Source organism: Sorghum bicolor, chromosome 2 (genome assembly GCF_000003195.3).
Source record: "Sorghum bicolor cultivar BTx623 chromosome 2, Sorghum_bicolor_NCBIv3, whole genome shotgun sequence".
NCBI classification, from domain to species: Eukaryota; Viridiplantae; Streptophyta; class Magnoliopsida; order Poales; family Poaceae; genus Sorghum; species Sorghum bicolor.
In genome coordinates, this window is record NC_012871.2 from 14,374,281 (window position 1) to 14,400,893 (window position 26,613).

A 26,613-nucleotide genomic window follows, 5' to 3' on the forward strand; every position below is an offset into this window, starting at 1 on the left:
TTCCTGTTGACACCTCAGAAGTCAGAACCCACCTCCGTCTTCCTTGGTCCGGCCTCCGACTCCACCGAAGGGGCTGAGAGAAGAGGGGAACCGCACCGCAGCTGGCCGGCGGAATGGCGGCGCCGCCGAGGGCGTGGAAGGCGGAGTACGCCAAGTCCGGGCGGGCGTCGTGCAAGTCGTGCAAGTCCCCCATCGCCAAGGACCAGCTCCGTCTCGGCAAGATGGTTCAGGCGTCACAGTTCGACGGCTTCATGCCCGTGCGTATCTCTCTACCAGCGCTCCCCGCACTCTTCGCAGCCAATCTCCGTTGGTAGATTAGCGAACCTTCGTTAAATCTCGGATGGGTTCCGAAGGTTAGGGTTTAGGTGCCTCGTCGCGTTCTCGGGGGTTTCTGTGAGTTGGGTCTGGAATGCAGGCCGTTCTCGGTGGTTTCTGTGGGTTGTGTCAGAATGCAGGTCATACTGTATTACTGGTGGCCGGTTTGGGGGCCTTTGCTATGAAAAATCTTCAGGCCTCATGTTGTGGTAGGGATTTATCTTGATCTGTGACTGTATATCGTGCATGGCGGTAATCCCACTTGATTTTGGTGCGTTTGATTGAACGTAGTTCCTTCTATTCTGCTGTGCTCGTGGTGCATTCGGTTGCTGTAGTATCCTTTTCTCGGATTATTTTTTAATCTATTTTTTGCGCTTATTAAAAAACCATATAAATGGCATTTAGGGGAAGGATATTGTATGTTTTCACATTTTCTGGTTATACATGTCACCTGCATTTCATCATGTTGTTAAACAAGGATAGTTTGTGGCTCGGTGATACTTGTAGTATAGGATTGGATGTGCACAACTATGTCTTGGTAATATTTTTGTGAACAATATCCTTTCTCTTTCTCTCTTTCTGGAACAACACCTTTTTTTTTTGTTGGAACAGCAGAGTACATGATGCTTCTGCCAATTATCTTTGAAGGAACCTTATACTCCCTGTTTTCTCCTTTCCAGATGTGGAACCATGCTAGGTGCATCTTCAGTAAGAAGAACCAGATAAAATCGTAAGTAGTTGTGTCTTTTACCTGTCAAGTAGATTTTTGGCTTAACTTTCTTAATTTATTCAGTTTCCTTTTGTCTTTTGGGTATTGATCGTCAACATTTTAACTTGATTCGTAATTTGCAATCAGCGTCGATGATGTTGAAGGAATAGATGCACTTAGATGGGATGATCAAGAGAAGATAAGAAACTACATTGGGAGTGCCTCAGCTGCTACAAGTTCCACAGCTGCTGCTCCTGATAAATGTACTATTGAGATTGCTCCATCTGCCCGTACTTCATGTAGACGATGCAGTGAAAAGATTGCAAAAGGATCAGTAAGTATATTTTGATTAATAAATTTCTCTGTCATCAGTTCTTGTGAAGCATCATTGCTATTGAATGACACACATGATTGTTTTTTTGTTTGCTAGAGTTTATTAAGTGTTTCTTTTGTTGTGTTCATAGTATGTTCATAAACTAACTACCCCCTTTAGCCATTAGTGAGCAGTCTTAAGCGTAATTTACATGTAGGCAGGAATGGTACCTTTTGGATTTTTAGTTTAAAGCAATTGCATTGAATTAGCATTCCTATATGTATATATCTTTTTTTTTTGGTGGTGGTGGCTGGTATCATAATTTTTGAAACTTTGATCCATGCAATATTGGTTCTTAACTCTCAAGAATTGCATATTTAATATTTAATATTTAATTCCGTTAATGCTGAGCAAGTATGCTGTAAAACATTGTTTTTTGGCTTGACTCAATTTTTGTCAATAACAGTTTTATATGTTTGACTAGGTCCGTCTGTCAGCTAAGCTTGAGAGTCAAGGTTCCAAGGGTATACCATGGTATCATGCTAACTGTTTCTTTGAGGTATCCCCATCTGCAACTGTTGAGAAGTTCTCAGGCTGGGATACTCTGTCAGATGAGGATAAGAGAACCGTGCTTGATCTTGTTAAAAAAGATGTCGGTGACAATGGTAAGAAAATCATGGAAATCAGATAACCCCACTCACCGTTTTTTACTTAGTAATCTGACTTTGTTTATTTTGCTCATCAAGAACAAACTAAGGGTTCCAAGCGCAAGAAGGGCGAAAATGATATGGATAGCTGCAAAGCCGCTAGGTTAGATGAAAGTACATCTGAAGGTACAGTGCGAAACAAAGGGAAACTTGTGGACCCATGTGATTCCAATACTAGTTCAGCTGATACCCAACAAAAGCTTAAAGTGCAAAGTGACACACTTTGGAAGTTAAAGGATGAACTTAAGAGCCATGTATCGGCTGCTGAATTAAGGGATATGCTTGAGGCTAATGGGCAGGATATATCTGGACCAGAGAGGCACCTATTGGACCGCTGGTAATTTGCTTTCTGTCTCTCCCTTTTCTGAAAAGGAATTTGTTGATGATGCGTTTTTTCCTACCTTTTATTTAAGAATTTGGCTCTTTGGACTGTGTTAATAACAGCTGAAGATCAATTGGCACCAAAACAAACAATACTGAAAGGATCCTTGTCATAAATGGACCTTAGTATTCCCGAAGTAAGTAGTTACAAATTTACAATGATAAATGACGGATAGTACTTGTAAAGGAAGAAAACACTTGTTAAGCAACATAAAAAAGGATCACCTGAATGGGAATGTTTAAGCACCAACTGGTCCTTGGATCTAACTTGGTGGATTTGATAGATTAGCACTTTAGCCACTGTACTGAACTCTATGCCCATCAACCTGTTGGACCCTTCCAAGGCATTTACTGTTCATGCCACATCCAAGCTGCTACCACTACTATCTAAATTGTCCCAACCTTGTTGTTTGCTCCAATTCTGGAAACTGCTGTGGACTGCAACACTAGTGGACAAAGGACGGACCAGAGCAGGTGTGGCCTAGTGCAGATAGAGGTGGCATGACACAGTTAATTGCAGCAGATATAATTGGTTCCATGGACATTTCTGGGGCATTGCTCTCTCTTCTGTGTTTCATGCACAGATTTGAGTGGCTTTACTTTTCATAACTTTTTCGTATATGCAACTAACTTCGATAACTTTCCTCTTTGTTTTCTGACAGTGCTGATGGAATGCTATTTGGAGCATTGGGTCCTTGCCCAGTCTGTGCTAGTGGCCTGTACTATTATAATGGTCAGTACCAATGCAGTGGTAATGTGTCAGAGTGGTCCAAGTGTACATACTCTACCACAGAACCTGTCCGCATTAAGAAGTGGCAAGTTCCAGATGGAACAAAGAATGATTACCTTATGAAGGTATGCCTAATGAAAGGTAGCTTTGCCTTGATGCTTGTGTGCTGCAGTTAATGGTTGACAAATAGGTATACCTTGCAGTGGTTCAAGTCTCAAAAGGTTAAGAAACCAGAGAGGGTTCTTCCACCAATGTCACCTGAGAAATCCGGAAGTAAAGCAACTCAGAGAACGTCATCGCTGTCTTCTAAAGGGTTGGACAAATTAAGGTTTTCTGTTGTAGGACAATCAAAAGAAGTGGCCGTAAGTAAATCTTCAACTTTTATTTTTGGTGCAGTTGTGCTTAATACCTTCAGTTATTTTTATTTGCTTCTTTTTTTTTGGTCCTATGGAAAGTTGGTGCTTTGTTAAATGTATCAATCTGATATAAGAAAGACGTACATGTCTTTTCCTAATGAACACATGCCAATAAACTGCCTTTTTATGAGTTGCATCAGTTAAACAAGCAACCGTCTTACTATGGCCACACTGCAAGTTTTGGCTTGCACCAGGCACAATAATTAAATAAAAACCATAATCATGATTCTTTAGGTTGTTTATTGCTAGGGTTAGGATAAGTCTTACCACATTGTACAGGATAGTAGGTTCACATATATTTATTGCTTCATGATTTTGATATTGCCTCTTATTTATCCGTTTCAGAATGAATGGATCGAGAAGCTCAAACTTGCTGGTGCCAACTTCTATGCCAGGGTTGTCAAAGGTTTATTTCTATTCCCTTTCTCAGTCTAGAACTGGCTTCTCTTGTACCTCAGGCATATGAGTTTCTTATTAGATTTGCCGCTGGAGCCTAGGAGATTGCTTTATTAAACAGACATGGGTGACTTAGTCAGGTCATTGTTTCTTAGAGAGCAAAAAGGATTGCAAATACCGCCACAATTATAAACGCAGTAGCATACATGGATTTGTGTTTCCAAATGTTTTCTTTTTCCACATTGACAAGTATCCTGTGTCGGCACACGCCACATCAGAGAAGCCCGTTCAGCTACAGCTGCAGCGATCTTCGCCAGCGAAGAGGCTGTGTGGGGGAAGAAGAAAGATCAGTGATGGGGAAGAAGAGCAGTGTTGGCAGCTAGTGCTGCATGCGTGAGCTGGAGATGATTGTTTAGGGTATCTTAAGGTCTCTAAGAGTCTAGATGGGCTAGCAGGCCAGCGCATGGAAGCACATCTTGTCTTTTCTCTATTGTTTTTCCTTTCACCCCCTTTTATCTTGTGGTAGATCTACATTCAGCGCTAGAATTGAAATAGATTAGTTGTTCTGGTATTCATTAACACCTGTTTTTATGACTAAAGATAAAGACTTAGAATTGATTAATAAATTAAAAAATAATACTTCCTCTTCCATTTTTTTAGGAAACCTACTGAATATATATTAAACAAGTAAAAAAAACTGTCCCAAGAAGAAAAGAAAAAATAGGGAGGAAAAAAATTTCGAAATTTACATTAGGCTGTGTAGCCAGAAAGTAACTCTGCTTTGCACGATGCGAAGCATTGCAAATTCATGTTTAAATACAAGCTTCTACACAAGGTGTGACTTGTTTGAATATCCAATCATTTCAACATTCACTTGAGCTTTCTCCTACAACTTTAAATTTGATCAAATGTTTAGGAAATATATAACATCTACAAGTTCAAATGAATGCAGTATCAAGACCGTTTCATGGAGAAATGTAACAATACTAATTTGGTGTTGTAGATGTTGGTGCGTTTTTCTATAAACTTGGTCAAAATTAGAAAAGTTTGACTTAGGATAAATCTAAAGTGAACTATAATTTATAATGGAGGGAGTATATATCAAGTGAACTAGAAGATACCCTGCGCATTGCTGCGGGGATTGCGAATAATTTGGAATGAATTAAGTGGATAGCTTGCATTAAGAGGTTGGAAGTTAGAGAGTGACATGACTATGAGTGGGAGATGACGTGGATGTCTTACATGTTGAGATAGACTTTGTAGTGGGGATTAGCTTTATAAGAGATATAGATAGAGATAGATAGATACCCAAATCCTGTTTTCTAGCCTCTTCTGTGCCATGATGACATCTTTCTGGCAATGTAACTCTGGTCTCTTGATGCATAGTTGTTGTCTCCACATTCGAGGAGCGAGACCGAGTCACAATTGAGAGCTCTAATGCGATCTTGTGGCATCCTTGAATCCTCAGCCCTCCTCAATATAATCCGTTTGAGAAAAAAAATTCAGCCTCTTCCTCCCACACCAGCAACTACGAGGAGCACCCAGGGTACTGACATGCATCGGCATAAACACCTAAAGGAAGGGGGATTCTGTACAAGATTTGAGTTTATCGTTTTCTTTTTTTGTAAATGATGAATACACTGAGGTTTTGAGTTGTCAGGTGGTAAATTTAACTAATAAACCTGTTGGGTGGTATTTTACAATTTGAAGTGATTTCTATGGTGGTATTTGCAATTTTTGAAAGAGTAAAGGAGAACAAATATATGGTACCATGTTTAGAAAGAATCAAAGAAATGATGTTTCATTATATGCTTATAGGGAATACTTACATTGCAGATATTGATTGTTTAATTTCATGTGGTGAGCTCGACAATGAGAATGCTGAAGTCAGGAAAGCAAGGTCTCTTTTTTTTACTATCCATCTTCAATATAGTTTATTTATTGTTTTTGTTAGCTATTATTGGAGTTCAAATACCATGACATATATATGCAATTGCTTGCAGGAGGCTGAAGATACCAATTGTAAGGGAGGGTTACATTGGAGAATGCATTAAAAAGAATAGAATGCTTCCATTTGATTTGTATAAACTAGAGAATACCATAGAGTCCTCAAAAGGTGGTACTGTCACTGTTAAAGTTAAGGGTCGAAGTGCTGTTCATGAGTCCTCCGGTTTGCAAGATACTGCTCATATTCTTGAAGATGGGAAGAGCATTTACAATACAACCCTAAACATGTCTGACCTGGCACTAGGTGTGAACAGGTTAGGAATTTTATTCACAATATTTTCTTCTGATATTCAAAACTTGGTTTTTAGTTGGAGTAGATTAAAGGAGTTCATAGTATTGCGTGCAATTTTTATGAAACCTCCAGCAAGTTTCTTTCTATCATTTACCCACACCAAGTTCTATCTGATTGCAATAACCCAATATGGCAATATATATCCTTGTTGCTACTTCCTGTTAATTTTGGTGGATTTGGCTCCTATATGTCTGTATTGTGACCTATCTTTCATTTATTTTTGGATTTTCCTGACCTTTAGTGTTATAATAGAACAGGAATGTATATGCAAAGTAACCATCTGTCTTGTCCTGTCTAGTTACTAATCAAGAGGCCATTAATGTTGGATTAGTAGTCTTTGTATAGATTACCTTTTGGGGACTTGGAAGCCATATCCTATCCTTTTTCAGCATTTGGGGTCTTAGATCACGCATATGGTAGATACAGTGCAACATGGAGGACACACAACTTAGGCTCTAACAGTTAGTTCCCCCAACTATGGGCTTTACCTGAGTTTTTTTTTCTTACAAAGTTACAATTCTGCATTTTTGTGCAACTTACTAACTTTGATTAGATATTTAGACTTTAGAGTCCCTATTTGCTACTATCTGCTACCAAAAAGAAAAATCATCATTGTAGTTTTTCCTTTTGATTAAGTTATTGGGTCGGGTCTACCCTAACTTGTTTGGGACTAAAAGGCTTTTTGTTGTAGTTTCGAGCAAGTTTCTGACACCCTCCATTGTGTTTGGAGCCCAAATTTCACCCTGAGCATCTAAACTGTTTGTTTGTATACATGCCGAGCAACAGTACACCTTACCTCCCGAAGACAATCTGACCTGGTTTTCCACATGGTGTCACTTTCATGTTAGAGACATACACTGAGTCATTCATCTTTCTTCGCCTTGCTCTCTCTGCACAAACCGTAGTTTTTCTGGCTAGTGATAAACCCAACATGGTGTAGTAGTTCTACCAATTGTCCGCTGCCTTGGTTAGCATGCCTGCTGGATTCTCCCTCGGTGTGCTGCCTTGGTTCTTCCCCCCTTTAATCCCTAGCGTAGCCTCCCTTTCTATATATACTTTGTAACCAATCTCTTCAATAATTAATCAATATAGATGCATGCTTATCTGTTCAAATACTTCTAGGTGATGGACATAATATGTCTACAGGCAGTAGTTGTCTTGTTTCCTGTCAGATCGCTACCCAGAAGGTTTGAAATTGGCATATTTTTTCTTTGTCCTGTCTGAGATTGATTAATGCTAAAAAGTGTAATACAGTAGTGAAAGGAAAAAGAACTCAGTTTGATGATGTAATTTCTTTTAGAGTCATACTATAGTTTTACTATGTGCTAGCTTATTTGTTATGTTATTCCATTCTGATGTTATTGCCCTGGCCCCTTTCTTAATAGTTATTTCTTTTTTTCCTTTTGTGAAGCTACTATATACTCCAGATCATTGAAGAGGATGATGGGTCTGAGTGCTATGTATTTCGAAAGTGGGGACGGGTTGGGAATGAAAAAATTGGAGGGAAAAAGCTGGAGGAGATGTCAAAAACTGATGCAATCAAGGAATTCAAAAGATTATTTCTGGAGAAGACTGGAAACCCATGGGAAGCTTGGGAACGTAAAACCAATTTCCGGAAGCAGCCTGGGAGATTTTACCCACTTGATATTGTATGTTGGGAAAAAAACAATCTGGTTAACGACATGTTTTTCCCCTAATTTTGTGGATTCTAAGTTGTTATATATAATGCAGGATTATGGTGTTAAGCAAGCACCAAAACGGAAAGATATCAGTGAAATGAAAAGTTCTCTTGCTCCTCAGTTGCTAGAACTCATGAAGATGCTTTTCAACGTGGAGACATATAGGTGCATACTTGCTTCTTTTTTCAATGCCATGCTTGTCCACATTTTTTTTGCTCCTTTTCTTCTATTAAAGTAAACCTTTTTTCCAGAGCTGCTATGATGGAATTTGAAATTAATATGTCAGAAATGCCTCTTGGGAAGCTAAGCAAGGAAAATATTCAGAAAGGTGCATTGATATCGTTTTCTTGTGGAACTATTTGTTTTCAAATTTTCAAATTTATTTATTATTATATGAAGATGGTTACACCAGCACTACTTGCAGGCTTTGAAGCATTAACTGAGATACAGAATTTATTGAAGGACACCGCGGATCAAGCACTGGCTGTTAGAGAAAGCTTAATTGTTGCTGCGAGCAATCGCTTTTTCACTCTTATTCCTTCTATTCATCCTCATATTATACGGGATGAGGATGATTTGATGATCAAAGTATGTGCTCATTACCTAGTCGTATTCCTGTAAATTGGGAGAAGCATGCAATGACTCTTATATTTCGTAATTCATGTTAACTTCTTCACATGGAGTAGATGATTTTACCTATAATTCCTCTGTGAAAAAGTCTGGCTATAATGCTGCAAATAGTTCATTGCTTTGTGATGTCTTCAACTCTGGATCCTTTTTTTTTAAACTAACTCTTGATCCTTCGTGACATGTAATGATAGCTACACTATTAGACATGCTACTTAAAGCTTGAACATAATCAAAAGAATACGGAATAAGCCTTGCATTACCTCATTGGGAAATGGTGCCACAGGTGAACTAAACATATGTTCATTGCAGCTACTTGTGCATATTCTAAATGTATCTTGAATTTTGCTTATCTTTTTCTCTGGTGTGCACTTGCTAGGGCTGTACAGAATTATAATACAGTAACTCAGCAGGGACATTTGTTATTTCTTTGTTCATGACATAATGTATCTTCCTTGCAACCTTGGTCTATTTATGATTATTATTCTGTCCATTTTGTGTTTATGCTTCCCTATGCCCAGCAATGTTTTCAGGTCGTCCGATTAATCGTGATTAATCACGATTAATCGTGATTAATCGTCCTGGTCGGTCAGGAGTGCTCGATTAGGAGGTCCGACCCGACCAGGTCGACCAGAAACCTGGTCTTCTGATTAGTCGTCCACTTATTGCGATTAATCGTCCGATTAGGACATGGACGACCAGGTTGTGTGCTCTGTTTTTGGGCTACTGGGCAGATATGTGGGGGGTATGGAGTTGCTGTTGGTTGTCCCAGTTCTCTAGAAATAGTTAAGAAGGAGATGTTGGTTTACATCAAAAAGAGTTCAAGGACTGTTCTAGAGGCGCCAGCACAAGTTGAAGATGAAGAGGAATGTTGGTTTACACTAATGCAGTCTTGAAGCTTCCTTTATTGTGTATAATATAGTGTATATATAGAGGTATATATATAGGTCGACCAGCTGATATGCCTGGACGACCAGGGACGACTAGGGTCGATTAATCGACCTGGTCGCTGATTAATCACCTGGTCGGTCCCAGGTCGACCAGGATCGACCAGCCGACCAGAAAACATTGATGCCCAGTCCTTAAGTTTTAAATTTTTTCCTTCAATATGATCAAAGAGCTTTCTTAGACGGTTAGACCTAACCTGCCTGTAATTTATGTACAGGCAAAAATGCTTGAAGCTCTGCAGGATATTGAAATTGCTTCAAAGCTAGTTGGCTTCGATAGCGACAATGATGAATCTCTTGATGATAAATATATGAAACTTCACTGTAACATCACCCCGCTGGATCACGATAGTGAAGATTACAAGCTAATTGAGCAGTATCTCCTCAACACACATGCTCCTACTCACAAGGTATGGTCTGTTTTTTTGTTAATATATCAAGAGATATGTAGCTGTTTTCTTTCCTGTTTTTAGGTCCTTTGCCAAAGTTTTTTTTAATATCTTTTTTTATTTATAGGACTGGTCGCTGGAACTGGAGGAAGTTTTTTCACTCGATCGAGATGGAGAACTTAATAAATACTCAAGATATAAAAATAATCTGCATAACAAGATGCTATTATGGCATGGTAAGCATTAAAGCAATAACTTCAATCAATAAAGAAAAGTACGTTAGTTATCGCCTTCAGTGTACAATCATTGCATGGGTCTAAGTGTAATTGTGTTGTTGGTGGTGAAAAGATAGTTTGCAGGTATACAGTTCATTCGGTAGCATTTAAGGTCTCGAACATTTCTTCATAAGAAGTTTTTCTCTTCTCACCGTCTCACTATAAAACTTGATTTGTAGGTTCAAGGTTGACGAATTTTGTGGGAATTCTTAGTCAAGGGCTAAGAATTGCACCTCCTGAGGCACCTGTTTCAGGCTATATGGTTCGCTCGTTATTCACTATATGTTTCGAGTGTAGCATCAGTCATTATGTTAGTTGAATACAATTATGTGATGATGCTCCTCATTTCTTTGACAGTTTGGCAAAGGCCTCTACTTTGCAGATTTAGTAAGCAAGAGCGCACAGTATTGTAATGTGGACAGGAATAATCCTGTAGGTTTGATGATTCTTTCTGAGGTTGCTTTAGGAGACATGAATGAACTAAAGAAAGCCACGGTAAGCTTCAAATATCTTGGTGAAACCAACGTAATTGCTCATATTGGCTTTTATCCTTGCATTTTATCTATCATGCGGTTCATGCCATGTTTTTTTGTTCTTACAGGATCCTGTTAGAATGAATTTACCATAGACATCTCAATACTCTAATGCCTTAAATTTGTTCACATATTGCTCTGTTGCACCAGTGATAAACTGCACCAGTGATAAACGGTTATAACCAAAAGATTTAGAAGGGGGCACTTCGGTCTACCCTGCAATCTTAGTCACAACTTGCAGTCTTCTGACAGGCAACATTTAACTATACTCTACACCTTTAGTTTAGGGTTGTTTTATCCTATGGGCTAGTAATCAAATCATCGACGCTACACTCGATATGACATCGTGAGAAGAATTTAGTTTAGGGTTGTTTTATCGTATGGGGCTAGTAAGCACACCATTGTTGCTATTATCTCCGTACACTTGATATGACATTGAGAGAAGATTTATCATCGTTTACTCATAATTCAAGTGTCACCATTTTTTGTTTTATTTTCCATGTTTATGATCTCATGAGAGTTTGCCATTGATGCTTGTTGCTGCAGTACATGGACAAACCTCCAAGAGGGAAGCATTCGACCAAAGGTTTAGGCAAAACTGTGCCACTGGAGTCAGAGTTTGTGAAGTGGAGGGATGATGTCGTCGTTCCCTGTGGCAAGCCAGTGCCATCATCAATTAGGAGCTCTGAACTCATGTACAATGAGTACATCGTCTACAACACATCCCAGGTCCAGAAATGTTCTTTGCCCCGCCTTTGCTCTCTTGCAGTGTTGCGGTTCATAGGAGATGGGCACTGACCTTTTGTGAAACCCTGTGTGTGTCATCAGGTAAAGATGCAGTTCTTGCTGAAGGTGCGTTTCCATCACAAGAGGTGACTGGGAGACTAGGCAAGTAGAGTTGGAAGCTAGAGAGGTAGAGTTTGTTGATGCGTCTCTTTTGGTACTATTAGTCAGTCTGGCCTGTATATCCGGTCCACGGTCCTGTTAGCCTGTAGTTTGGGTAGGTTATTATGGGGTGCTCGCGCTTGATCCATTTTGGGAAGTGTTGCTTGGGCATCAGTGCGAGTAGCACAAATCATCCACTTTTACAAGATGACGTGTTACTGCATGAATCTACTAGGAGTAATATGTTAGCTGGACCTGCTATCTTCACTTGTGATGACTGCTTTCGATGGGACTTAGGAGTATTTTTGGTCGAAGAAGTGGAAGGTGGCTTGTCGTCTGAACTTAACTTCTGTATTCCCGAGCTGGACGTTACAAGCGTGTGTTGAAGGTCATTTGCAAAATCAAAGCAATGCCGATCCCACTTCAGTTTGGAACTGAGAAACTGCTGCGAAGTTTCCTCTGGATCTTCAGGCATGTTTCGAAAATTGAGTAAATTGCATGCCTACATGGGAGCAAAACCCTAAAAGGAAAAATCCAGTGAGCTGAGTCTAGAGGTCTTGCACGCATGCCGGCAGCCTTGCACGTGGACATTGGACGCTCCCCTTACGAGGCTCAACACTGCCTATGCCAGCAGACTTCCCAAGAGCAATGGATGCTGTTACAACTAAATGGAGTTAATCTCATCAAAGACAGAACTGCTTCCGCTCCTTGACGGGAACCGTTCCCGCTCCCGCTACACTCCCACGTTCGGAACGAACCGTCGGCGCCATGGCGGTTGCCTGCGAGCACTTCCCCATGGCGTCCGTACGGATGTATAAATATACATCACAAGATCAATGAAAACAACTGTTCATTCGCCCATTTACATTCTCATTTACATTCCAACGCGAACACGTTATCAGCACTTGCTCGAGTCCCTGTGCTCTCGAGAGGGAGTCAAGGAAGAAGAAGCCGACGAGAACGCCGGCGAGTTCGCGAAGAAACTCCCATCGGAAGGTACCATGCCGATGTTTCGCTACATACCTCCGGCGATGCTCTTCGTCGATCTTGTCTACATGATTCTCCACCGCGCCGTCGACATGCGGATCCCGCACGACCACCACTACATCCGCGACGAACTCCTCGACACTTTCCGCTACCTTCTCGGCGAACGCCGGGCCGGTGAACGCCGGGGAAGGCGTCGGGGGCTCCGGATGCGGGTCGGTGGACGTGGTGGACGTCGTCGTCGCGCCGGCGATGCTGCTGTGGCCCCTGCGCCCCCTCCGGCGAATGAGTGCCCCGAGCACGGACCGGGGCCGTGTCCGCCATGGTTGCCGCTTTACTGCGACGAACATGGCCACGGTCCCTGTCCGCGTCGCGCGCTCCCATCACCTCCTGCGCCGGACGTTGCCGGTCCTTCTAACTGGGCCGGCCCCATGGCGATGGATGTCGAGCCGGCGCCCGAGCGCCGACACCGTCCTTCACCGCGGCCGGACTGAGGAGACGCCGGAGCCGATCTCCTTCGACCATCGCGGCACGTCGATCTGCCCCGGCACGCCGCATCATCGCCGATCCGGAGCTTGCTGCACCGCCTCCTCCTCCACAACCTGCTGGAACGCCCCGTCGTCGCGTGCACGCCGGAGAAGCCGCCAACCGCCGCCCTGGGCTCCGCCGGACTTGGCTCCGCGTTCCCCACGGCGACTCGGCGCGCAGCCTCCCGAACGGCCATGCCGGGCCCAGCGGAAACGGTGGCGCACGGTCCTCCTCCGACGAGGATGGGGGCCGTGCTTCCCCGCCGGCTTGAGCACGCCATGGTGGAGGAGCCTCGCTTGTGCCCCCGAATCCGCTGGTGACGGCGCGAATCGGCGATGGCGAGCGCTCCTTCTAGGTGCTGGTGGCGGAGGTCCTTCGGATCTGCGTCTCCACCACTTGGCTTGGCCGACGGCGGGCACTTCGACGGCAGTTGCTGCAGTTCTTGAAGCGGCGGCGGCGGAGTCTTCAGCTGGGAAGCAGAGGATGCGAGTGTGTGGTGGACTGCACTACCTGCTTGCTCCCACATGCGAGTGTCTGGTTGATTTTGCTTTCTGGTCGAAGACAGCTAGGCTTTTCTTTATTGCTAGGGCCCTGTTTAGATTGTGGATGAATTTTTTTTGGGGTGTCACATCGGATGTGTCGGAAGGATGTCGGGAGGGGTTTTTAGAAACTAATAAAAAAACAAATTACATAGCTCGTCAGAAAACTGCAAGACAAATTTATTAAACATAATTAATCTGTCATTAGCATATGTGGGTTACTGTAGCACTTAAGGCTAATCATGGAGTAACTAGGCTTAAAAGATTCGTCTCGCGATTCTCAACTAAACTGTGTAATTAGTTTATTTTTTTATCTACATTTAATGTTCCATGCATATGTCCAAAGATTCGATGGGATGGATGAAAAATTTCTTGTTGGAGAACTAAACAGGGCCTAGGTGTACGCTCGTGCAGCACTCATGCTGGATGGCTTGCATCTACTATGTTTGTTTCCAATAGTTATCTACTTATTTCTGCTGTATTTAGTATGTTAACTATGTTGTTAATTGCTAATTTCGCAGTACTGTTCATCAGTGTATTAGTCTAAATTATTTTAATGTTTTTAGACTCCTGATGTATCCATGTATATGTACATATGTGTTTGTTTAAATACAATATTATATACATGGTTGTTCATGTTCAAAGTGTTTGCTTCACGCAATTCCCAATAACATGAATATTTTGTGTTGAGTATATTGTTCAAAGTGTTGCCTCCGGCATTTCCTATAACAATATACTCCATAAAATTATTGCAATTTATTTTATGCAATTTATATATTAAGTTTCTAGCTTTCCATACAAGCACTTAATATTTTATGCAAATGCTTTCGGTTGATTTTCTTCATTTCTGGAATAACACTAAGTTCTCTTAATTTTGATATTGGCCATACACAAGGTAGTACCCTAGTACTACTGCGGGATTTATTCCTCAACGTGCGTACCCAATATCAAGTTTTGAAACTATTTGGTCTACACTTTTGGTGACTATCTTTATTTATTCTCAAATTGGCCATACACAAGGTAGTACCATAGTACTGCTGCGGGATTTTTATCCTCAACGTGCGTACCCAATTTGATTATAAAATAAACAAGGTCTACACCGAAGTGATTACCATATAATTCTTCTCACATTGGCCATACACAAGGTAGTACCTTAGTACTACTGCGGGATTTTTATCCTCACCGTGCGTACCCAATGTTGAGAATTGAATTAAACTAAAGTTAACACTATCAGTGTTTGACTATGTTATTCCATAAATAGAGAATGTCCCTCTATTTCAAGTTTACCTTGATTAATTGCATTTTGCACTATTTATTCAACATTGCCAAGGATTTTTAACAAATCTATGGCCCTACTTATGTAGGCACAATGGCCACCAAAGAGTTTGAGGTTCTCGCTCTTGATGGCCACAACTTCCCCACATGGGCGATGGATCTCAAAGTGAGTCTGTCGTTGCGCGGATTGTATCAGGCAATTGCACCACCCCAACAGGGAGTTGATGCATTGTCTGATCCTCACAAGTACAATGCCTTATTCATCATAAGGAACCACATCCACCAGGATCTCAAAGCTTAGTACCTGTTGGAAGAAGACCCACGCGCTCTGTGGCTTGCTCTTCAAACACGGTATGAACAGCAAAAGGCAGTCATCCTGCCAGAAGCTCTAAATGAGTGGAACCATCTCCGTATACAAGATTTTAAATCTGTGGTAGAGTTCAATCATGCTGTTCATAAACTCAGTGCTAAACTGAAGTTTTGCGAAAAGGAACCATCTGATGTAGAGAAAATTGAGAAGACTCTGTCTACCATGCTTCCTGCTCAGATGATCCTTCAGCAACAATACCGTGAAAGAGGTTTCACTGTTTATTCTGAGTTAATTAAGACATTACTTCAGGCAGAAAAGCATGGTGAGGTCCTTATGTGGAACTCCAACCTACGTCCTGTGGGAACCAAGCCTCTGCCAGAAGTACATGCTAACACTCAGAATAAACAGCAAAGGAATACCACTAACTCTGGTAATCCTGGAAACTTCAAAGAAAAGAACAAGCGTAAGAGACAGAGACAGCGTAAGTCTCGGGTTGCTAACAAGGGAAAGGATGTTCCTAAGTCGGACAAAAAGAAGCCTAACAAGTCTAGCACTTGTGACAAATGTGGTTGTTATAGCCATCCGACTCAGAAATGTCGCACTCCCAAGCACCTTGTGGAATTGTACTTGAAATCCGTGGGACGAGGACGCTCTGATCAAGGACGTTCCAATCAAGGTGGACAATTTGAAGCACACTTCAACTCTCAAGCTGGTGTCAACATGGAACAAGCATTCCAACTTGACCTACCGATGCTAGATGCCCCTGGGTGCTCCAACACCGCTCCTGCGGGACCGAGCAACACCAAGGCACTGCCACCACCTGATGGAAATGACGCTGATACGGAGAACATGATCGTGGAGTACACCTCTGGCGACATCTTTGGAGACTTCAACTAGGCTCCTGCACTTCGAGATACCTTGCTACCTTATATAGTATTTGTGGATGATGTTGTTAAATTGTGAATGGTTGTAATAAGTTAGTTCTTGACTATACTTGTTTAAGCACATTGGGTATTATAATTGTATTATGCACAATTTATACCTATATATAGTATGTATTCTATACATATTTGTTGAGAATTAAATGTTTTAAAACCCGTACCACATGTTGCTTATAAAATAATTTTCCAGAATGTTAACGCATTCCAAACTTGGCATGAACGCCTTGGCCATCCTGGCATCGGGATGATGCAGAAAATTATAAGCAATTCTGTTGGTCACACTTTAAGTGATGCAAAATTTCGTCAATCATCAGATTTTGTGTGCACTGCATGTGCCACGGGGAAATTAATTTTGTGGCCCTCTTACCTCAAAATTCATGCTGAACCTTTAAAGTTCCTTGAACGTATTCAAGGAGACATATGTGGTCCCATTCAACCATCGTCTGGGCCGTTCAAGTATTTCATGGTTCTCATAGACGCATCTACACGATGGTCTAACGTGAGTCTCCTCTCCACGAGGAACCATGCATTTTCTAAGATAATTGCCCAAGTTATTAAACTTAAGGCACAACATCCTGAACATCAAATCCAATCTATCCGAATGGATAATGCTGCTGAATTTTCCTCACGTGCCTTCAATGACTATTGCATGGCCTTAGGAATTCAAGTTCAGCACTCGGTCCCATATGTCCATACTCAAAATGGGTTGGCAGAATCTCTCATCAAGAGAGTGAAGCTTATTGCAAGACCTTTACTACAGAATTGCAGTCTACCAACATCATGTTGGGGTCATGCAGTCTTACACGCTGCAGACTTGATTCAATTGCGTCCAACTGCATATCATGCAACCTCCCCATTGCAACTTGTACGTGGAAATACACCAAATATTTCCCATCTGCGGAAGTTCGGTTGCGCTGTATACGTACCGATCTCACCACCAAAGCGTACATCTATGGGCCCACACAGGAAGTTGGGGATCTACGTGGGATATCAATCTCCGTCGATCATTAAATACTTGGAACCCCTAAGAGGGGATGTATTTACAGCCCGGTATGCTGATAGTATCTTCAATGAAGATCATTTCCCGGCATTAGGGGCAGGAACTGAAAACCACAAACAATGCCAGGAAATTAATTGGGATGCTAAAGACATCTCTTATTCAGATCCACGTACATCTGAAACTGAACTTCAAGTTCAGAAGATCATTGATTTGCAACACATTGCAAATAACATGCCAGATGCATTTACTGATTACAAGGGTGTTACAAAATCCTACAATCCTGCGAGAAATGTGCCAGAAAGAGTAGAGGTACCAAATAAAACTACTCAGCTCCCAAGTAAGAGGGGGAGAAATACGGCCATTTCCACGGATGCAGCTTCCAGCAAGCAAAGGAAAGGGAAGAATAAATCCCTCAACACAGCAAATGCAACTCAACCTCATGTTGAGAAACACCCAGTGGAGGTTCAACCTTCACATCCCACATCAACAGTGCACTCAATATCTGATGTTGGGACATCGGAACACCCTGATGCAGTCGTATTGGGAAATAACGATACATCTCAAAGGGTACATGAAATTTCCATTAACTACATTGAATCTGGAGAATCTTATGACAGAAAGTCTACTGTCATTGACATCTATTTCGCTGAGTCAATTGCAGAAATCATCCAAAATGATCCAGATCCTAAATCCATGGTAGAGTGCAAAAAGCGCTCGGACTGGAAACAATGGAAAGATGCAATTCAAGCGGAATTAGCCTCCCTCTCCAAAAGAAAGGTATTCGGTCAACCAATACCTACACCTCGTGGAATCTTCCCTGTGGGATTTAAATGGGTTTTCGTCCGGAAATGGAATGAAAACAACGAGGTAGTGAGACATAAGGCGAGGCTTGTAGCCAAGGGTTTACGCAGAGACCCGGCATTGATTTCAATGAAACATATTCTCCAGTTATGAGTGGAATCACATTCCGATACCTTATATCTCTGGCTGTTCAAAATCGTCTATCTATGCAGTTGATGGACGTAGTGACTGCATATCTCTATGGGTCACTTGATTCGGATATATATATGAAGGTTCCAGATGGAGTCTCTATACCGGATCAAAACGCAAATCGCAACATGTATTGTGTCAAGCTTCAAAAGTCACTCTATGGCTTAAAGCAGTCGGGAAGAATGTGGTATAACCGACTTAGTGAATTTCTTCTGAAGAAGGGATACACTAACAATGATGATTGTCCTTGTGTCTTCACAAAGAAATCCCAAACGGGATTCTGCATAATATCAGTGTATGTTGATGATTTAAATATCATTGGCAACCCACAAGATATTAATGAAGCACGCAATCATTTAAAGACGGAGTTTGAAATGAAGGATTTGGGTCAAACCAAATTTTGCTTAGGTTTACAACTTGAGCACCTTCCCGCTGAAATTTTAGTGCATCAATCTGCCTATGTCCAGAAAGTATTGGAGAAATTCAATATGGATAAATCATATCCCTCCAAAACTCCCATGGTTGTTCGGTCATTAGAGCTCAAGACTGATCAATTTAGACCGCGGGATGAAGGAGAAGAGATTTTGGGTCCTCATTATCCATATCTCAGTGCCATTGGAGCGCTCATGTATCTTGCAAATTGCACCAGGTCTGATATTGCATTTGCAGTGAACTTGCTAGCTCGACATAGTGCTGCTCCTACCAAACGTCATTGGACAGGAGTAAAACATATCCTCAGATATGTAAATGGCACACGAGATCTTGGATTATTTTTCCAAAGGAATCCAGACTCCAATATGATTGGATACACTGATGCTGGCTATTTATCTAATCCCCATAATGGCCGATCCCAGACAGGTTTTGTATTCTTACACGGAGGGACAGCCATTTCATGGAAGTCATCAAAACAGACCCTAGTGTCTACCTCCACCAATCACTCTGAGATAATTGCACTATATGAGGCCTCACGTGAATGTGTTTGGCTTCGCAGAGTGATCAACCACATACAACAATCATGTGGTATTGGTGGTCTTGATTCACCAACTGTTATCTATGAAGATAACTCTGCTTGTGTTACTCAGATGGAGACAGGCTACATCAAAAGCAACATAACTAAGCATATTTCTCCTAAGTTGTTTTATCCCCATGAGTTAAAACAAATGGGAGAAATAGACATCTTGCAAACTAAATCATGCGATAACCTCGCTGATTTGTTCACAAAGTCCTTACCACCTCCCTCGTTCCAGAAATGTGTTCAAGGGATTGGTATGGGACGACTTCGAGATTTGCAAGGTTCAGGGGGAGAAATCTCCTAGATGTTGCCTTGTCCAAACCATCATATTGCACTCTTTTCTTCGTATGAGTTTTACTCACAAGCTTTCTCATATGAAGTTTTTAATGAGGCAATATTAACATAAGCATATGTCGTATTTTCTGTTTTCCCCATCAGGGTTTTTAAGGAGATACAAAAGACATACATTGTCCTCTAAACTATCTATGAGTTTTGTTCCTGCAAAGGTTTTTCTCATATGAGTTTACAATGAGGCAATACATTATATGCTGTATCGCTTTCTCCTTATTTTTCCATTGGGTTTGAAGGAGTTTTTAGCAGCATATCTATCAAGTATTTCTCCTTGTTTTTATCCAAACAGGAATTTTTGGAGGATTAATACTATTCATTGATCTCAAGATGGATTCGATCAAAGGGGGAGTGTTACAACTAAACGGAGTTAATCTCATCAAAGACAGAACTGCTTCCGCTCCTTGACGGGAACCGTTCCCGCTCCCGCTACGCTCCCACGTTCGGAACGAACCGTCGGCGCCATGGCGGTTGCCTGCGAGCACTTCCCCATGGCGTCCGTACGGATGTATAAATATACATCACAAGATCAATGAAAACAACTGTTCATTCGCCCATTTACATTCTCATTTACATTCCAACGCAAACAGATGCAAAGTACTGGTTTTACAACAAATTTTGGAGAAATACTGTGGTTTTGCAAAATACTTAGGTTTTCAAAGGCTACTGGGTGTTTGGATGCAGCAAATTTTGTAGCTCTAAAACAATGATTTTGTCAAAACTTTTTTTTCTCTAAACCATAGGTCTGCGTCTTTTTATTAGCTTATAAACCCATAGTTTTTTGATACAGCAGTTTTTGAAAACTGCTTCATTCAAACAGGTCCCTATCCACCTGTGAGTTGCTAACATGCAACTATGAAATAGAGTCCGGGAGTGGTCAAGCAGTCAACACAAGGGACTCAGAATGGCTAGTGTTGATGCAGGGGAACAGAATTTCCATGGCATTAAAGTTTGTGGTTACAAAACTGTTACAGCGCTTTGTTGCAACACCAAAGTGGCCGAGAAAACTACCTGGCCTATGTTGCTACTACCTCCACAGCTAACTGGTGTCAGGTAGGTGGTTTTTGGAATTTGCCATGCACCCATACCCGCTGCATCGTCTTCCCTTTCTTTCGGTTCACGGACTTGACACAGCAGTATTCCAGCTCCAACTGCAGAAGTGCAGAGCAGTGAGCAATAAACAATTATAGTAATGATGAGTACTCTATAATAATTGACAAGATATGAAAGGATACTGTTGATGAATTCGTTAGAAGTGTTGAACCATTAAGATCACTACCAACAACAGTATACGTTACCGCTTATTATAACTCATAATTAATTTACTACTCTTTATGTAAAACTACAGGGCATTAGATCCATAAAAAGTTAAAAACAAATCTTCTTTTGAATGAGCATAAGAAATAGTTGACTTAGCTGCTATATATTAACTAACATAGCTCTGGCACTCTTGCATCAAAGGGAATATAGATGGGCTCAAAGCAAGTGGTGGAAATTCAAAGAGTACAATCAGATACTGAAAACATTCCAAGCAATTGAGAGGTTACCTCTACTAACCCAGCAGCATGAAAGAGTTCTCTCACAGTATCCAATGAGAAGAAATATGAAAAGGTACCATCTGATCGCATATATTCCCGAAACCCTACTCTTTGATGAGGTAAAAACCGAAGCATTGTCATGTCGTAAAGACCTGGTACAAGAAAAAGCTATCAGAAAGCAGTTGGTTGTACGCAGTGTGAAATTACACAGTTGTATGTAAGCCAGTACCGTAATCCCTAAACAGAAGAAGGCCGCCTGGTTTCAGAACAGAAACACATTGTTCTATAGTAGTTGGCATTATGTCGAAGGGTATGGCTGACAGTGTGAATATCTGCCAATAATAAAAATAAAAACTATAACATCTATTAACTGGTAAAAGACGAGTACCTATACTGAGAATGTGTTAGTGCTGCTCTTTAAAGTACATTCAAAACTATAACATGTGCAATCAAGCTTAATACATATACATGTCCACCATGATCATTTTTTTTATATGCAAACAAATGATATGAGTATGACCAATCAACTAGCACCAGATAAAATTAATCTACCATGGTAATAAAATCCATGCCACCAGCACAACATTGGTTCTCTCTAAGGAAGACTGGGTGCTCTTTTCTAATTCCATGGTGACTTGGATCTGAAAGCAAAAATATAATGAGTTCAAAACTTGGTAATCTGAAAATATTACTCAAATGAAGGAATATTTGAAACAAAATGTATAACCAAGTAAAAGTGCAGCATCTTTTCCCAGCGAACATTGACAGGCTTTGCAGAATAACCAATCTGGGAAAGTTTCTTTAGAAACATCCATTAAAAAGGGGTGGAACCTATCCTTGATATCAATCCCTTTTGTGTTGGATATAATTTCATTTGCCCTCTCAAGAGTGTCTTTACTACAGTCACAAGCAAAGACAGTGATCCTTTCACTAGACCTGAAGAAACCATACAATATTACTGTGTCACCATTAGGAAGATCCTAGTAATAATTTATATAAAAGATTATTATAATCACATATAGTGTCACATATTGAGGACAAAAGCAGGATAGCAAAAATACTACATATGCAGGATCTTAGAAGTCTAACTGAACCACAGTAATACTGCAACACACCACACTAGGGAGGAAAATTTGAAGTATTTAAAGTCTACATCAATATGCAAAATTTAAAACTAAGTCCGGTTAGAAAGCAACTGTTCATTGTCTTCTATGAATTAGGCGACTGAACAAAAAGTAGTTCTGAGGAGATTACCGTAGAATGGAAACAGCAGTGCTTCCATTCCCACACCCCACTTCTAAGACCTTAGCATGATCTTTGCTGCTACAAAGTTCAGGAAATTCCTTAAGCAAATACCTCCTTTCCTGTAAAAGTAATATCAGATGTGATCTTCAACCTATGATGCACAGTTTTTCATTCTTATAGTTTTACTTTGTATGCATTTCAGCTTAGTATAATCAGCCAGAAATGCCCATTTCCCAAATCAATTTATTGATGAACAAAGGTGGGAAAAAAATCATAGATGACGTTGGAAAATAATCATGGCATCATCAGAGACATGCATAACTGAATAACCATAAGGTTGGTCTGGTATACTGGCAACACTATTTCTGAGGCTGCCAACCTAAAGCGCAAACAGTGGTATTCTATTCACATTATAGCACGGTATTGTCAGTAGGCCAACAAAGGCACTATATCCCAATTTCCTATGGTGACATGTAAATGCTGCAAAATGTGGGTGCTGCACAGAAATCCGAATCTTGCAATCCGACAAAGACCCAATTCAGTGTGAAGGTTACAAGCATAGAATTTGATTTGAGAATTTTTGTGAGAATGGCACAGAAGAACATAAAAAATAATCTGCTGATCCAGCAGAGGTTAAGTTCCATCTGCAGAGCACATCGCAGCCTGCACTCTTTTCCTTGCAACCATCTCCCATCCAAACATTTTGTTACTTTCATTAGTCAGTTTACCATATGTCAAATTCCAAGGTCCAACGTTTCTACTAGTCCTGATCGAATAAAGCAGTAATGTGGGAATAAAAAAGGGAACTTGCGTAGCGGGTTGAGATGCAACCTTGAAGAACTTTCCGGACGCGTGGCGACGGTGGAAGCTTCTCCAGGCCTCCGACGAGAGCTGCGGCGGCGAGGTGGTACTCGCGGCGGGCTCGGGAAAAGGGGAGAGGTGGTAGGAGAAGGCAGGTCCAGATTCCACCTCCTCCTTGAGTTCCTCCCACTCGAAGTCGTGCGAATGGTACTCCGCCTCCGCCACGTCCTTGCCGGCGGTCTCCAATTCTCCTGCTTCTTCCACTTCCATGGAGGGAGCGCGCCTTTGCCTTAGCAAGATCTACCCGTCTTGTCGTTTCGACTACGGTCTGCCTATCGGAGGGGACCTCGCCCAGCGAGCTCAAGTCGCCAGAGGGGGCGCCGCCAATGCCGGGAGGAGAGCGAGCAGGGCACACAGCCTCCCGCAGGGTAACGCTGAAATAAAGAAAGAGACAGGGGGCAAATGAAAAAAAAAAGGGAAATTACCATTGTGAAATTATTAAGTACATAATATTCGCAAATTATGTACATAATATTGAAGAACAAAAATTTCTTTCTTATGTCTCTCACTGTTTCTTTCATCTGTTATATATCATGTATCTATAAAATGTGTATATAGAAAAAAAATCTTTAATATTGAAGAGTGAAAATTTCTTTCTTACTGCCACTCGCTGGTGATTTTTTCTAGTACTCTCTTCTCCATCTCCATCTATTTGTCTATCACTCCTCTTTCCCTTCTTACCTCCATTGCTCATTATCACCGTTCCACTCACTCCTCCACTCCATCTCCATCTATTTGTTCCACTCTCTTTTCCATCTTCACCCTTTCACTCTCTAAAACATTTTGCACAAGGAATCTTTTATCTTACAGACACCAAAAAAGAGGTTCCACAAAAGTGAACAAAATCTAGAGGCTAGTTATCTTACAGACACCAAAAAAGAGGTCCCACACAACAATTCCTTACTTTCATCTAGAGGTCATCATGCCATCTTAACTCCACTAAACATCATGCCTATCAACATGCCAAGAATAACAACATAGACAAAAACTGAGAAAGTAGTGCATCCATTCTTCATCTTTGCTTCCAAGGCTTTCACCTTCTTCTCCTTGGCTTCCACCTCTATGTCTTTCTGTAGTTTCTCTCTCTACAATAACTAGTTCATCTTGTCAACCTATTCAACATGCTACATCACCCCTATTCTAGCCATATCATCACCAACACCCTACATTGTCTCCCTCTTGAACATCCACATAGCATCATACATGTCTATCAACAAACCCTTCACAAAAAAGGCAGATGATGCCTCGTCGACCCAAGCAAAGAACCCACAATCCATTGGCATTTACGAATTGAACAAATTGATAACATTTTGTGTTTAAGTGATTTGAGTTAGGCATAGTAACACATGTGATGAAGGTGCAATGTGGCATGGAAAGTTGGCCACATGATTACAAAGAGATGAAGCATGAAGTGGAGATCATGGTGATAGACAAGGAGTAAAGTGTTCAAGGCAAAGGTATAAACATAGGGTTTTACTTTTGCCCGTCTAAGTTTAGAGAAGTGATTGACCAGATTTAGGATAGATAGCCGACTATCAAGAGGGGAAATCACGGTCATCTCTCAAATCAAGTGCTACTAGGTCTATATCTTGAGCATATGCATTAGGATCTAGTAAAGTGCTAACCTAACTCCTTGGAAAATTATTTGTGAAATTCTAACACACATGCACATGGTGGTGTACACTTGGTAGTGTTGGCCCCTTTGCCACGGAAGTGGAGTCCCAAGGGTAGACAGGGGTAGGGACACACTCCCCTCCCGGCAGACATGGAAAACCTAGATGGACATGGACAAGGGAGCAACATTAAAAGAAAATATGATGAATCAAAATTCTTGGACAAAAGAAAAGCACACAAGTAGGGGGAGCAAGCTCATGAACATTGATTGATTGCATTTGATTTGTGCATATTCATGTGCTTGCTTGCATAAGTTTTAAATTTAATATGCATGCTTGTGTGGTGTATGCTAGTTATAGAACTTGATTGATGATATGATAACTAGCATGCAAAGGTTGGTAGCTAGACTTGTGTTCTTCAAGTAAAGACTAGACCCCTGCTTTTAATGTTGATCTCATGGGATTTCTAGTGTTTTTGTTGTCTAGCTACTCATGGTGCTAAGGATGGTGTACATTGAATGCTTCAAATGCTATCGGACTTGGTATCGAGCTACAAAGGTTTATTCTATACACCTTAGCACTTAGTAGGGTTTTGTGGTGCTTATCCAAATCTTGACATAGAGCTTAAATGTTGGATAAGTAGCATAAAATCCAAATCAAGTTAGCAATTTACACTTGTGTGAAGTGCTAGCTTGAAAAAACTTAATTTCCATATCTTTGTAGAGTTGTCATCAATTACCAAAAAGGGGGAGATTGAAAGGTCCTTGTTTGGTTTTGGTAATTGAGTGACAACTTAGGTGGACTAATAGTGTTTATGTGAGATACACAGGAGATTAGTCCACAAGTGAAGATGCGATGATGGAGGAGCTCATTGCATATGAGACATGACATGGAGTCATGTGACCAAGGTGGAGAAGATCAAGATGAAGCTTGGCTTGATGGACCGGTTGCAAGAGTGAAGGGCAAGTCGGAGGCTTTGAAGCGAGGGACCGCGTGTGACGGTGAAGCTTGAGGGACCGAGGCAACGGTGAAGAGCAAGTGAGGTCAAGATCGATGAACCAATACGGTCACGTGATGATATAAAGTGGATCATATCTTTTGGTGATTGGTTGGTGCATGTGTTGCATCAACATTGGAGGAGATGGAATGGAAAGCGCAAGGCAAAGGTATAACCTAGGGCTTTTCCATTTCACCGGTCATAGGTGTGTAGAGAAGTTTATGACCGGATTTAGAATAGATGGCCGTACTATCAAGAGGGGCAAACTTGTTTGCATATCGGTCATCTAGTGCCACTTGAGCGATATAACTTTGCATACGTGTTAGGATCGAGTGGCGTGACAAGTTGAGAGGCTAACTCCTTTCAGAAATTGTTTGTGAAAATACTAACACACTTGCACATGGTGGTGTACACTTGGTGGTGTTGGCACATTTGCAAAGGAGGTGGAGTTCCTAGGGTAGAGAGAGGTTTGGGTTCGTCCGGTGACCGTGCGTCCGGTGGCTCGCGTCCGGTGACCGTGCGAGTTTGCGGAGCTCTCTGCGCACGGGTCTGGTGTTGTAAGTGCATTCGCCCCCGGTGTGGGTTTTTATAATTAATGACAATCAAATTAGGAACTAACATGTCTATCAAGTGTAATCTACAGGTGTTAGTTCATTGATGGAATCAAACAAACACATTTGGTGAATCACAACACCCCCAAAATTTCTTCATTTGAGCGACGTTTCAACTCAAGAAGCTACCTAGTTTTATTTCTTGTTTGAGTTATAGGAAACGCCGCACTATCAAGAGGGATGCAAATTGAGTTGGTAAGATGAGGATAAAGGTGCTCAG

The 26,613-nt window shown here is 41.3% G+C and overlaps 3 protein-coding genes across 3 annotated transcripts; 1 reads left to right on the forward strand and 2 right to left on the reverse strand.

Moving 5' to 3' along the window:
* LOC8057336 (poly [ADP-ribose] polymerase 1) lies at nucleotides 1-12,011 on the forward strand. The gene is made up of 20 exons (XM_002459710.2): nucleotides 1-257; nucleotides 996-1,045; nucleotides 1,172-1,358; nucleotides 1,822-2,002; nucleotides 2,084-2,381; nucleotides 3,088-3,280; nucleotides 3,359-3,517; nucleotides 3,917-3,977; nucleotides 5,804-5,867; nucleotides 5,971-6,228; nucleotides 7,678-7,915; nucleotides 7,998-8,110; nucleotides 8,197-8,273; nucleotides 8,370-8,533; nucleotides 9,738-9,929; nucleotides 10,036-10,144; nucleotides 10,363-10,445; nucleotides 10,541-10,678; nucleotides 11,263-11,445; nucleotides 11,545-12,011. Exons 1-20 carry the CDS (start codon nucleotides 114-116, stop codon nucleotides 11,590-11,592), a joined length of 2,940 nt encoding a protein of 979 aa, XP_002459755.2. The 5' UTR covers nucleotides 1-113; the 3' UTR covers nucleotides 11,593-12,011.
* LOC110432522 lies at nucleotides 12,348-13,784 on the reverse strand. Its single transcript, XM_021453128.1, has 2 exons — nucleotides 13,107-13,784; nucleotides 12,348-13,018 (listed from the first exon to the last, which is right to left on the reverse strand). Exons 1-2 carry the CDS (start codon nucleotides 13,637-13,639, stop codon nucleotides 13,000-13,002), a joined length of 552 nt encoding a protein of 183 aa, XP_021308803.1. The 5' UTR covers nucleotides 13,640-13,784; the 3' UTR covers nucleotides 12,348-12,999.
* LOC8059662 (methyltransferase-like protein 6) lies at nucleotides 19,971-23,546 on the reverse strand. Its single transcript, XM_002461846.2, has 7 exons — nucleotides 23,143-23,546; nucleotides 22,321-22,430; nucleotides 21,794-22,002; nucleotides 21,619-21,707; nucleotides 21,296-21,398; nucleotides 21,076-21,218; nucleotides 19,971-20,679 (listed from the first exon to the last, which is right to left on the reverse strand). The coding sequence occupies exons 1-7, from the start codon at nucleotides 23,380-23,382 to the stop codon at nucleotides 20,578-20,580; spliced, it is 996 nt and encodes a 331-aa protein (XP_002461891.1). The 5' UTR covers nucleotides 23,383-23,546; the 3' UTR covers nucleotides 19,971-20,577.

Excerpts from the sequence above, each read along its gene's own strand:
- LOC8057336 (XM_002459710.2), top strand. The coding sequence starts at position 114 with ATGGCGGCGCCGCCGAGGGCGTGGAAGGCGGAGTACGCCAAGTCCGGG. Across the intron at positions 258-995 it reads AGTTCGACGGCTTCATGCCC|ATGTGGAACCATGCTAGGTG; the intron begins GTGCGTATCTCT and ends TCTCCTTTCCAG. Across the intron at positions 3,518-3,916 it reads GACAATCAAAAGAAGTGGCC|AATGAATGGATCGAGAAGCT; the intron begins GTAAGTAAATCT and ends TATCCGTTTCAG.
- LOC110432522 (XM_021453128.1), bottom strand. The coding sequence starts at position 13,639 with ATGTGGGAGCAAGCAGGTAGTGCAGTCCACCACACACTCGCATCCTCT.
- LOC8059662 (XM_002461846.2), bottom strand. The coding sequence starts at position 23,382 with ATGGAAGTGGAAGAAGCAGGAGAATTGGAGACCGCCGGCAAGGACGTG. Across the intron at positions 22,003-22,320 it reads ACTGCTGTTTCCATTCTACG|GTCTAGTGAAAGGATCACTG; the intron begins GTAATCTCCTCA and ends TGGTTTCTTCAG. Across the intron at positions 21,399-21,618 it reads GCATGGATTTTATTACCATG|ATATTCACACTGTCAGCCAT; the intron begins GTAGATTAATTT and ends TATTATTGGCAG.